This window comes from Dermochelys coriacea, chromosome 3, assembly GCF_009764565.3.
Source record: "Dermochelys coriacea isolate rDerCor1 chromosome 3, rDerCor1.pri.v4, whole genome shotgun sequence".
NCBI lineage: Eukaryota > Metazoa > Chordata > Testudines > Dermochelyidae > Dermochelys > Dermochelys coriacea.
Genome location: NC_050070.1, coordinates 141721840 through 141735020, shown reverse-complemented (window position 1 = coordinate 141735020; position 13181 = coordinate 141721840). Strand labels below are relative to the sequence as shown.

Here is a 13181-nt window from a genome sequence, read left to right as displayed (position 1 = left end):
CGAGACCCCCAGGTAGGGAATTTTTTGTTGTTCATTTTTCATTCCAGATGCAGAAAGACAGGCCATGCCGACAGTAGCACAGATCTATGGGCAGAGCATTGTTTATGGGTGGGCATCCAAGCTGTCTGAGTGTTCGCAGCTAGGGCTTAGTGATGAAGCAGTCTTGAGCTAACACAGAAGGAGGGGCATATTATGGGACCAGCTGATACTACTTCTGTATACATGCCACTTCTGTGGCACATGACACTTCTGTTTACTGGGGGCTTATCAGTGGGCACCAGATATAATTGTGGTGCAATGTGGGGGAAATGAGATTAAGTGCACAATCTGAGATTTCAGAATCTCTTTTTTTTCCTTTGAAGTTTAACTGTGGGGCAGAAGTGAGGTGAGATGGCAGGAGCAGGATGAGTTACTGGGAGAAAGCAAGCAACAAAGAAGGAAAAGGAAGAATGGAGGGAAGGGGGACAGAGACCAGCTGCAGAGGAACTCTGTTAGACAGCGGTAGGAGGGGGAAGGGGCAAACAATCACCAGACAGAACACCCTGTGTAATACACAGGCCTTGATACTCCGGTTCATCCAAACTCTCTTATATGGAGTAGGGGGTTGTAGAAAGCTGGTTGCAGCTTGCTCCCTGATTCAGGGCTGTCCAGTCCTAGCATAACGTAGAGCTCCCTCCTGCACAGCCCTAATTTACACTACTGGCTTCAAGTCCCTCCAGAGTGGAGGATTTGGTGCACCAGAGCTATACTCTGCTCTACTCCTTTCCTCATCGTCCTGCCCAAACTCCCTCCCAGCATCCCCTCCTTCCTATTACACTGAGAACCCTGGGTGGAAGGAGCATGAGGAAGCTGGTGATGGAATCGTTGGCTGATCTCCTCCATGCAGGCAAAATTCTGCCCCAGCTGTTTTTGGCCAGTTTATGGCCATTAAATGCTGCTTGCACAGCACAAAGTGGACTGGAGTCTCTGGCATACAGAATGGTGCTATCACCAATGTCCAGGAAGAGTTTCATACCAGCCCCATTGCAGCTGCTCCCACTCCCATGTTGCTGGGGAAGTCTCTACTCCCTTGAGGGCTGGCTATACCCTCAAAAGCTTCTGCCCTTCCTCATTCTCAGCCTACATGACTAAGGGATGGGGGGCACTACTTGAGTGGGGAGATGCCTCCATAAGAGTAACTCAAATAATATCAAATAATTGGCACTTTCAAGCTATTGATCAAAATCGAATAGCTTCTACTTTAATAATCCTCTTAATACTTAGATTTCCAGTGACAGGTTTTTGTTTATATTAAACACAAATAACTAGATGTGTTAAGAAAATAGTACTGAAAATATAGCACATTAAATAAGGGCACAAAAGACAGACAAGTTAGTCCTAAGTGGTACATAGGATCTGTTGCAAGATGTGAATATAGCTGAACCGCTTTGTAATAGTGAACATTATATAACTAAATTTAACATTCTTGTGGAGGAGGAAATACCAAAAGAAACCGACCACAGTAGCATTTAACTTCAAAAAGGGGAACTACACAAAAATGAGGCGGCTAGTTAATGGAAATTAAAAGATAAAGTCACAAAAGTGAAATGCCTGCAAGATGCACGGGAACTTTTAAAAAACACCATGAGGCTCACACAGAACCAAAAAAATGCCATCAGGACTAAACACAGTAAAAGAAGCAGTTAAAGACCATCTTTTAAATCCTACTGAGAAAAGAGAAAGTAGCATAAACTCTGGCAAGTCAAGTGTAAAAGCATAATTAAGCAGGCCAAAAAAGAATTTGAAGAGCAACCAGGAAAAGACACAAAAACAAATAAAAAATATTTTAAGAACATCAGAAACAGGAAGCCTGACAATCAATCAGTGGGGCCACTGGATGATCGAGTTGCTAAAGGAGAACTCAAGGAAGACAAGGGTATTGCAGTGAAGCTAAATGAATTCTTTGCATCAATCTTCAGTGCAAAATTATGAGGGAGATTCCCACACCAGAGATGTTAATAGAGGTGATCTGGGAACAAATTGATAAATTAAAGAATAATAAATCACCACAACAGATGGTATTCACCCAAAAGTTCTGAAGGAATTCAAATATGAAATTGAAGACTGTGGTACGTAAACTATTGCTTAAATCAGCCTTTACATCAGATGACTGGAGAACAGATAATGTAACATCAATTTTTAAAAAAGGCTCCAGAGGCGATTCTAGCCTGGTAAGCCTAACTTCAGGCAAACTGGTTGAAACGACAGGAAAGAACAGAATTACCAGACACACAGATGAATGTGATATGCTGGGGAGAGTCAACATAGCTTTTGTAAAGGGGAATCATGCCTCAGCAATGCACTATCATTCTTGGGGTTGGGGGAGTGTCAAAAACATATGCACAAGGTTGATCCAATGGTTAAAGGACTTTCAGAAAGCCTTTGATAAAGTCCCTCACTAAAGCCTCTTAATTCAAGTGTGCAGTCATGGGAAAAAAGGGAAGGCCCTCTCATAGAACAGTAACTGGTTAAGTCAGGAAACAAAGGGTAGTAACAAAATGGTCAGTTTTCACAGTGGAGAGATATAAATAGCAAGGATCAATACTGGGACCAGTGCTGTTCAACATTTTCATAAATGATCTAGAAAAAAGGGTAAAGAGTGATGTGTCAAAGTCTGCAGATGACACAAAATTACTGAAGATACTTAAATCCAAAGCTGACTGCAAAGAGTTACAAAGGGATCTAACAAAACTGGGTGATGAGCTTCCAAAATGGCAGATGAAATTAAATGTTGACAAATGCAAAGTAATGCACACTAGATAACCTTATCCCAACTATACATAAAAAATGACGTCTAAGTCAACTATTACCACTCAAGAAAGATCTTGGAGTCATTGTGGATAGTTTTCTGAAAACACCTACTCAAGGCACAGCAGTAGTCAAAAAAGCTAACAGAATGTTAGCAACCAAAAGGAAAAGGATAGGTAAGACAGAAAATATAATGCCACTACATAAATGAATGGTACATCCACACCTTAAATACTATGTGCAGTTCTGGTCGCCCCATCTCAACAATGATATAATAGAATTTAAAAAGTACAGAGAAGGGCAACAAAAATGATTATGGGTATGGAACAGCTTCCATATGAGGAGAGGTTAAAAAGACTGGTACTCTTCAACTTAGACAAGACATGCCTTGGCGGAGAGGGGGAAATATGACAGAGGTCTATAAATTCATGAATGGTGTAGAGAAATTGAATACGGAAATATTATTACCTCTTCACATAAAACACAAGTACTAGGGGTCACACAATGAAATTAACAGGCATCAGGTTTAAAACAAATATAAGGAAGTACTTCACATCATGCACAGTCAACCTGTGGAACTCACTGCCAGGGGATGTTGTGAAGGCCAAAAGTGTAATTTGCTTTGGGTGTTCCTAATCCTCTGACTGCTAAAAGCTGGAACTGGACAACAGGAGATGGATCACTTGATAAATTGCCCTGTTCTGTTTGTTCCCTCTGAAGCATCTGGCACTGGCCAACATTGAAAGATGGGATACTGTGCTAGATGGACCACTGGTGTGACCCAGTATGACTGTTCTTCTGACAATTCATCTGAGAGAGCCCAAACAGCAGAAACAGCCTACAACACATATGCTAAATCAATTTAGGTCTAAATTCTTCAGAGAACTGTGGAAACTGAAAATGCTTTCCTGCTATTTATCCAAAACAGCACAAGCAAAAGAACAAACAAAGGATGGTCTGAGGTTTTGGTCATTTTCATAAAATAAAAACTAAAGCTTTTTTCTTGTTTATACAACACAACAGGTACTGCATAGTATACCACATATGGACTGATTAATAGAACTTCCTACCTCAGCTTCATTCTCTCATGCATTCTCCCATGCTGGATACACTGTTCTTCCAATTCATCATTTCTTTTCTGCATCTTCTCCAGTCTGTCATTAACATACTCATTTTCCTGACTAAGCTGGCTGACTTCAGATCTAAAATAGTAAAAACACAGTGGTGATGGACGTTGTCAGATTTCATCCTATAGTGGGCCATCACTATGTAATCTCAACCTTTATAAAAGACTTCTGTACATGTATGTGTAAACAGGCTCTTATTAGAACCTACAGAAACAAACATATGTTCGCTTTTACATAGTAAGGCACATCCTAGCATCTGGAGACATGACACTGTGGTATGCCACTTTTTGGTAACCCAGTTACAGTAAGAGCGGTCTCTCACCTATAGATATGTAAAAACCCACTTATGCAAGATCACAATTCCCCTTGCTTGGTGTGGACAATCAGACTAAGGACTGATTTTAAAGACAATTGGCCATTTTTGGTGTCAAATGAGGTCAATGGAATTGTATCAGATTTACATGCGCCCAACAGATCAGGACCTGAAAGCAAATAGATGATGGAATGCCTAGTTTGACAATCCTGACAGGGTTTAAGCATGAGAGAGGTCTTTGAGCAGCTCATTAGCTGTGGGGTGGAATGAGGACTGAGGTGGCTTTGTGCATACTTACCAGCAGAAATTTGGATGCGTTGGGGACTTTAGGTGCTTCTGGGGTTAAGTGGCAGCTAAGCAATTTAAGACTTAATATATGAAGATATATTAAGTGTCTTGCGTCATTTTGGCAGAAAATGCAAATAAGTAAGTGCAAATTATCATCACCATATATCCATAGCATACAATTACTATTGTAACTAGTGAAACTAAATATAAGAGTTATGAATATATCCTAGTGCAGTGGTTCTGAATGAGGGGTACGTGTGCCCATGAGGGTACTCAGGGGTCTTCCAGGGGGTACATCAATTCATCTAGATATTTGCCTAGTTTTACAACAAGCTACCTAAAAAACCATTAGCAAAGTCAGTACAAACTGAAATTTCACAGGCAATGACTTGTTTATACTGCTCTATATATTATACACTGAAATGTAAGTACAATATTATTATTCTAATTGATTTATTTTACAATTATATGGTAAAAATGAGAAACTAAGCAATTTTTCAGTAATAGTGTGCTGTGACACTTGTATTTTTAGGTCTCATTTTGTAAGCAAGTAGTTTTTCTGTGAGGTAAAACTTGGAGTATGCAAGACAAATGAGACTCCTGAAAGGGGTACAATCGTCTGGAAAAATTGAGAGACACGGCCCTAATGGAATGACTGAATTCTAGGGGAGAGATTCTCTTCTAATTGTGGTACCCAGGTGCTGCTCTGGTGGCATATGAGACATAAAAAGGCTGCAGCAAAATGGGGGAGAAAGCAGCATAGGGCCAGTGTAACTGGTTTGCCTCTGCTCTCCTCATAAACCCTCATGTGCTGAGTATGGAAGGGAAGTGTGTTGGAAGGATGAGGGGGCAACACTATAGCACAGTGGGGATTCTGGGTTATGATACAGCCCTCAGGAGACCACTGTTAAGTCTGAGCAGCTCATAGCTACTCTAATTTACATCACTGGCTGCACAAGCCCCTGCAGAAGCCCAGAACTTGGACAGCAGAAAGATGGCTTATAATACAACACCTTGCAGTACTGCCAACTCCCACAATTTTATCTCAAGTCTCTAGATATTTGGTGGTTTTCCTAGAGCGCCAAGATTCATGTGATTATGTAAGAATCTCAGCCTTCATTTAAAACAAAGGCTAGTTTCCATCCCGAACTGCTGTAAAAGTTTTGAAAACATAACCTAAGGGCACCCTAAAATTCAAAATCCAGGAGGCAAATAAATATTAAATTTTTTTTAAAACAATTTTTAAGTCACTCCATTTTTGGAGGTCTGATTCATGATTTTTTTTTTAAACACTTGGATTTGATAGAAGTTCTTTTCCTCTACTTCCTTCTACACTGTGTCTTCTGCACTATTTCTTAGAGCCACAGTACAGAATCAGAACTTAGCTGTTTTATTCAATAATGTCTATTCTTACTCCTTAGAAAACCAGTCAATTTTATAGTATTACAATCAAAAGTGCTATAAAGTAACATTTTTATTGACATAATTGGGATTGGGATATTTCTTCTTCAAGTGGATAGCATATCATCTTAATGATTTGGTTTTGAACACAGATTTCACATCCTGGTACCACTAGCTTGGGCAAGCTACTCCTGGTGTTGAGCGTAATGAGTGCAGTCTCTAAACAGAACATCAACCAAACATGCAGCAAAATAGTTCAACCGGGTGTATGTTCTTTACTTCAATTAAACTCACACAGTTGGACACCTACTGTTGCCAAACCAGTAATATAATTTATACATTATAGTCCAAACAGTAAAACTACACTAAAAGTCATTTAACAATATTTATAACACCATAAAATACAGTGTTAAAATATATGAACTGCAATATGTACCAAAATTGTAAAATTTGTTTCTCATCATCAATGATTAAAACCAGGATCATTGCTCTAGCTTCAATACTCACAACCCTGGTGACAGATTAGAATTCAAATCTTAATGATCAATTTACAATTAACAAGACAGAAGTGAAACAAATTAAACCAACCATTATATATAACGAGACCCAATGGACTCCCATTGTTCCCCTTAATTACAAAACGCAAATCACAAATACACAATGGGCAGTGTTAAGCATCAATCCACAAGTCTAGGAACTCAGACAGTAACAATCAGAAAAAATGAACCAAACACCACAAAAAAACACCCCAAAGGACTACATTTTGATTTTTTTACACTTGCATGTGAATACTGTACCTCAATATACACTATCTTCTATGCAGTGTGAAGGGTGTATAATCTGTTCAGTATTCTGTCCTGAGATCTATCTAGCCCTAGGTAGGGGTTAACTCACAATAAAAGGCTTTACCTAACAAAAAACATATTACAGATATCGTACAGGAACCATGTATGAAGTATTGTGAGGTAGATATATAGCTGGAGGTAACACATTTCATATAAATGCATTTGTAAAACTTAAACTTAGTCTGCTTCTTCTAAATGTGCAAACATCTTATATAAGTCTATACTTCTATTTGATCTCTTATTGCAAAAGTTTAAGTGTTTTTACACACATTAATTAATATAGCATCATAGGACTCCTGTTAAGTATTATCCACATTTTACCAATGGGGAAACTGAGTCACAGAGGTTCCCAAGTAGCATGGCAAACAACATATCTAGGAAGAGAAATCATATGTTCTGGTCCCAGACCTCTGCTCTAATCACTAGACTAGTCACTCTAATTTGCTGTGTAGAATCCAGGATTTTGGCAGTAACTGAAGCCTATGGTTTGACCACTATGCCAGAATGCAGCAAAGGTGTCTTCTATTCAGACAAAGAGGGCACACTGAATAAACTATATGATCAGAATCTGTTTTGAATAATATATATAGGCACCATATTATGAAATCTGCAAGAGAGGATGGGAAAGCCAATGGTACACTGACAGGTTTCAGAGTAGCAGCCGTGTTAGTCTGTATTCGCAAAAAGAAAAGGAGTACTTGTGGCACCTTAGAGACTAACAAATTTATTTGAGCATAAGCTTTCATGAGCTACAGCTCACTTCATCGGATGCATCATGCTGTAGCTACACGAAAGCTTATGCTCAAATAAATTTGTTAGGCTCTAATGGCACACTGGGCACTCTGATACATTACTTCCTCTGGTCATTCAAATCACAATTGCTAAAATCATCTTTCTTGTCTGCAATTCTAACCTCATCTCACCAAATCCCTCTACTAGCTTCCCATTTTCCACCATCTTTATTTCAATCTTCTTGTCCTTACCTTCAAGACCCTTGACAATTCTGCCTCTCCCAACTTATCCATTCTTGTTTCTGGATTGAATCAAACCGCCATTCCCTCCATTCCAATTATGTCAGCCTCAACCCACCTCATTAATAATCTGGAGGATGGTGTGGACTACACCCTCAGCAAGTTTGCAGATGACACTAAACTGGGAGGAGTGGTAGATACACTGGAGGGTAAGGATAAGATACAGAAGGACCTAGACAAATTAGAGGATTGGGTCAAAAGAAATCTGATGAGGTTCAACAAGGACAAGTGCAGAGTCCTGCACTTAGGTCGGAAGAATCCCATGCACCGCTACAGACTAGGGACCAAGTGGCTAGGCAGCAGTTCTGCAGAAAAGGACCTAGGGGTTACAGATGACAAGAAGCTGGATGAGAGTCAACAGTGTGCCCTTTTTGCCAAGAAGGCGAATGGCATTTTGGGCTGTATAAGTAGGAGCATTGCCAACAGATTGAGGGACGTGATCATTCCCCTCTATTCCACATTGGTGAGGCCTCACCTGGAGTACTGTGTCCAGTTTTGGGTCCCACACTACAAGAAGGATGTGGAAAAATTGGAAAGAATCCAGTGGAGGGCAACAAAAATGATTAGGGGGCTGGAGCACATGACTTATGAGGAGAGGCTGAGGGAACTGGGATTATTTAGTCTGCGGAAGAGAAGAATGAGAGGGGATTTGATAGCTGCTTTCAACTACCTGAAAGGGGGTTCCAAAAAGGATGGATCTAGACTGTTCTCAGTGGTAGCAGATGTCAGAACAAGGAGTAATGGTTTCAAGTTGCAGTGGGGGAGATTTAGGTTGGATATTAAGAAAAAAATTTTCACTAGGAGGGTTGTGAAGAACTGGAATGGGTTACCTAGGGAGGTGGTGGAATCTCCTTCCTTAGAGGTTTTTAAGGTCAGGCTTGACAAAGCCCTGGCTGAGATGATTTAGTAGGGGAATGATCCTGCTTTGAGCAAGGGGTTGGACTAGATGACCTCCTGAGGTCCCTTCCAACCCTGATATTTTATGATTCAATGTTATGTGAACAGGTAGAATAAATCTTATTTCAATTATTTTAAATTATTACTTTGCCTGCAGCCAATTATGGCTTCAAGCTTCACCAGCTCTGTGAATACTTCCTATTTTGAGAGTGTTCTTATGTTACTCTTACAATGTTGGACAATCTGAAAGGCAGATTGACTGGCAAAAGTGTTACTTGTTTACCTCCCGAGCAACCAGCATGACATTTGCAACTTTTTAAACTGACCCATTTTATATTCCCTCCATTTTTAATCCCTTCTCCAAATCCTTTGCTTACCAAATTCACTTTGGATGAAATTCACCCCATGTGGAGAGTATGCATAAAGTCTGTGCTCCACTCAATACTCACTTTGTCCTGCAAGTAAGATTTAATGGGGGATAGACTTGTGGAGGCCCTCTGCAAAGAGGTGAGTTTCACTCTTTTGGAATACAAAAATCAAATGACTTATTTTATTTATATCACATATGAACACAGAATCTCAGTGCTAGAACCACAAAGTATCCCAATTCTTTGCAGAATAACCTTCTTCTAGCTTAAGAACATGTTATGAACAGGACATAACACGATACTGTATATGGATATAGTGCAACTCTAGGTTTCAGAGTAGCAGCCGTGTTAGTCTGTATTCGCAAAAAGAAAAGGAGTACTTGTGGCACCTTAGAGACTAACAAATTTATTAGAGCATAAGCTTTCGTGAGCTACAGCTCACTCGATGAAGTGAGCTGTAGCTCACGAAAGCTTATGCTCTAATAAATTTGTTAGTCTCTAAGGTGCCACAAGTGCAACTCTAAACTCCTACTTTTACTCAACTACTTTAGAGTCTAATTTTTTAGTTGTTCCACATGTAGAACTACCATTTACTTCAATGGTAATGCCACATGAATGGAGGCTATAGAATTAGACACTTACTGAGCAGCAATTTTCACAAGAGTTTGCGGAGAGAGAAGATGTGATGAAGATCCAGAACCACTAGCTAGCGTGTGCTATTGTAAACTAAATGACTTATTTAAAAAAATAAGTCATTTAACCCCAGATACTCAACAGAATTCAGCTTCTTCGTGTGACATGAAGATATTTAACTGAATATTTATTAATTATTTTTAGCATAATTTCAAACCTTAGAATTGTTGCAAATTGACTTTTAATTTATTAATTTTTATTTGAAGAATACTAATCCTAAAAAGAGTATAATATGTGATTTCTCAGATCTGAATACTCCAAGTAATTTAAATGGAAACACCATTTGAAAAGTGTAAAATTAGAAGTATCCTGAGCAAAATCCCATCTTGGTTTCTCAAGTTGCAGGTATCATAACAGATTTGGAATAGGTGTGTATAACAGGTTTTAGAAGAAGAGAATAATAAATATAAATAAAAAAATACAGTAACTCACTTTTAAGTAGCAGGGCTAGTGTAAAAATGACACCTACCTGTTTTTTTCTGTTACATGTTCCAGCTTCCTTGCCAATGTACAACATTCCTCCTTTAATTTTGCTATGAATGTATTCTGGGAGGTCAGCAAAGAATCCAGTTCATTCACTAGAAATTATATTTTTATATTTATAAAATTAAGACTCGATACAAAGATTTAAAATATTTTCTTATTCACCCCGCCCCTACTTTTTAAAAATATGGTTTAAAATTCCAGGCACTTGAACATGGGATAATGATCTAATCACAATTTACCAAAGAATGGCTAAACTTAAGAATATCTGAAAAATCTAAGCCACTTCTTCCCCCAGACACCCACAAACATTTATTTCAACCTTTCCTGCAATTCTTCATTAGGGCATAATCTTGCAAGGTGCAGAGTGCCTTTTACTTCTCTTGAGATCATAAATGGAGTGTGAGCATCACCTCACACTACCAGGCCTTTGAACAGTTGTCCTTATTACTTCTTTCTGGTAGGATGACCAAGAAGTCTCATTCACAACGGACATGCAGATAACTCAACAAAGAGGGCATCTGAGGTGATAATGGACCAAAGCCTTTTGTGACAAACTACCATATGCCATATTCACTCTTATTTGTTTTTCTTAAATTTGAGAATGTTATGTTCACGAGGGGCATCAGATTGGCAAACACTAGGCTTTGAAGTCCATCATATACCTAGCAGGTACAGGATTAGGAGCAGTGGTGAGCTGGATCCGGTTCGCTGGAACCGGTTGTTAAATTTAGAAGCCCTTTTAGAACTGATTGTCCCGTGACAACTGGTTCTAAAAGGGCTTCTAAATTTAATAACCGGCCAAAAGTGGCGCCTTAGGCGTTGACTCCTTGGGTGCTCCAGCCCCGGAGCACCCATGGAGACGGAGCCTAAGGGGTCACTTTTGCTGTGATCAGTGGGGGGAGCGGCTCCCCCTGTTCCTCCCCAGCAACGCTACCCCACCCCTCAGAGCCAGAGAGACCTGCCGGATGCTTCCTGGGAGCCGCCCCAGGTAAGCACCACCGGGACTCCCCACCTCTTCTTCCAGTAGGTCCCTCTGGCTCTTAGGGGCGTGGTGAGGTGGGGTGGGCACCCACTACAGTAGCTCACGAGACCGTCTGTCTGGTTCTGGGGGCAGTCGTCCCGGGGGAGAGGGACGGGGGTGCAAGCCACGACCCCCTCATGGGTTGAGGAGAAAACTAGTTGTTAAGATTTTGGCAGCTCATCACTTATCAGGAGTGATAATGTCCTTACTGGGCCCCCCAAGGTATCTTATCCATCTTTGCAGAAATCAGCTCATTTAGTTCTTAGTTTTTCTATTGAGTCTGACAACCAGCATTTGACAAATATGAAGCCTATGTCCAGTGGGAATTGCACTTAAACCACCATTTTATATTGATTAGTTTCTGTTACTATTGACCTAAACTGTGCTAAAACGTCTTACCTAGAAATCAAAGGTCTTCAATATTCAAGCGAGAAAACCCTGTGTTCCCTAAATGTCTAGTCTTAAAATCATTCCTGAAACTGTAAATAATTTGTTTGTATTGTTACCAGATTCCTTCATATTTAATAAATGATATATAATGAAATACATTTTATACAATTATGACTAGAATATTGTAGTACTTTCACCTGTATCTAACTTACAGTAGTAGTACACAATATCCCCTATAATACATAGATGTATAATACCGGAAATCTTTATGTACAAAATGACCATTTTTCCAACTCTTCCCACTCTTAATAGAGATAGAAAGTTGACACATTCAATCTTGTTTCAATACACTCAAATTAAACAATATCTTATGGACCAGGAGGGGCAAGAAAGTTTAGTTTTCCTTAATTTGTGCCAAATTACAGCTGCCCATATGCAGATGTGCTGGACAGAATGGGGAAAGAAGACAGAGAGCGCTCCTTTACCTCTACCATCTCTGTGTAGAAGGCAGTCATAATGCAGCTGTTTGCACTCCCTTAATACAAAGCAAGGCCCATTAGTACCAGAGACAGTGCTGCAGGAGGCATGTCTGCATAGGACAGAGGGTGGATGTGGGCCCACCACCTCTTGTACCAGTTAGCACTGGCTGGGAAGGAATGCCAGGTACCTCTTTTCTAGAGGTCTTAAGAACATAACATAAGAATGGCCATATTGGGTCAGACCAAAGGTCCATCCAGCCCAGTAACCTGTCTATCGACAGTGGCCAATGCCAGGTGCCCCAGAGGGTGTGAACCTAACAGGTAATGATCAAGTGATCTCTCTCCTGCCATCCATCTCCACCCTCTGACAAACAGGGGCTAGGGACACCATTCCTTACCCATCCTGGCTAATAGCCACTAATGGACTTAACTGGATAAATTCATGGAGGTTCTCTTTTAAACCGTTATAATCCTAGCCTTCACTACCTCCTCAGGCAAGGAGTTCCACAGGTTGACTGTCCGCGGAGTGAAGAAGAACTTCCTTTTATTTGTTTTAAACCTGCTGCCCTTTAATTTCATTTGGTGGCCCCTAGTTCTTATATTATGGGAACAAGTAAATAACTTTTCCTTATTCACTTTCTCCACACCACTCATGATTTTATATAACTATCATATCCCCCCTTAGTCTCCTCTTTTCCAAGATGATTTTCCAAGTCCTAGCCTCTTTAATCTCTCCTCATATGGGACCCGTTCCAAACCCCTAATCATTTTAGTTGCCCTTTTCTGAACCTTTTCTAATGCCAGTTACAGGGGTAGCAGGCGAATGTGTTTTCCCCAGAAAAATGGTAAGCATCCTATTCTGCAAATTTATAGCATCCCCCTCCACCATCATGTAGATGTTACAGATTTCCCTCTATCCTAGCATTCCATAGGGTCTAAGAACTATAATTTGAGCCTTTGTTAACAATGTAATTGGTTAAATATTAAATGTGGAGTTATCCTTATTTTGCCTAATGCCATTCATAAACATGGAGCATTACAATGGTAAAACGTTT

General features: G+C 39.9%; 1 protein-coding gene across 15 annotated transcripts in view; it reads right to left on the bottom strand.

Annotated features, from left to right (window-relative positions):
• The window catches only part of SDCCAG8 (SHH signaling and ciliogenesis regulator SDCCAG8), a 161320-nt gene that overhangs the window by 56289 nt on the left and 91850 nt on the right, over positions 1-13181 (bottom strand). For 10 of the 15 annotated variants that reach the window (XM_038396374.2, XM_038396376.2, XM_043511458.1 and 7 more), the window contains 2 exons: positions 10220-10328; positions 3858-3989 (listed from right to left, as the gene is read on the bottom strand). The exons of 1 other annotated variant lie outside the window; for it this stretch is intronic. In XM_038396374.2, the coding sequence (XP_038252302.1) occupies positions 3858-3989; positions 10220-10328 (241 nt within the window). The remainder of the gene's footprint in view (positions 1-3857; positions 3990-10219; positions 10329-13181) is intronic. 4 more of the 15 variants (XM_038396383.2, XM_038396384.2, XM_043511463.1 and 1 more) reach the window with 1 other exon arrangement.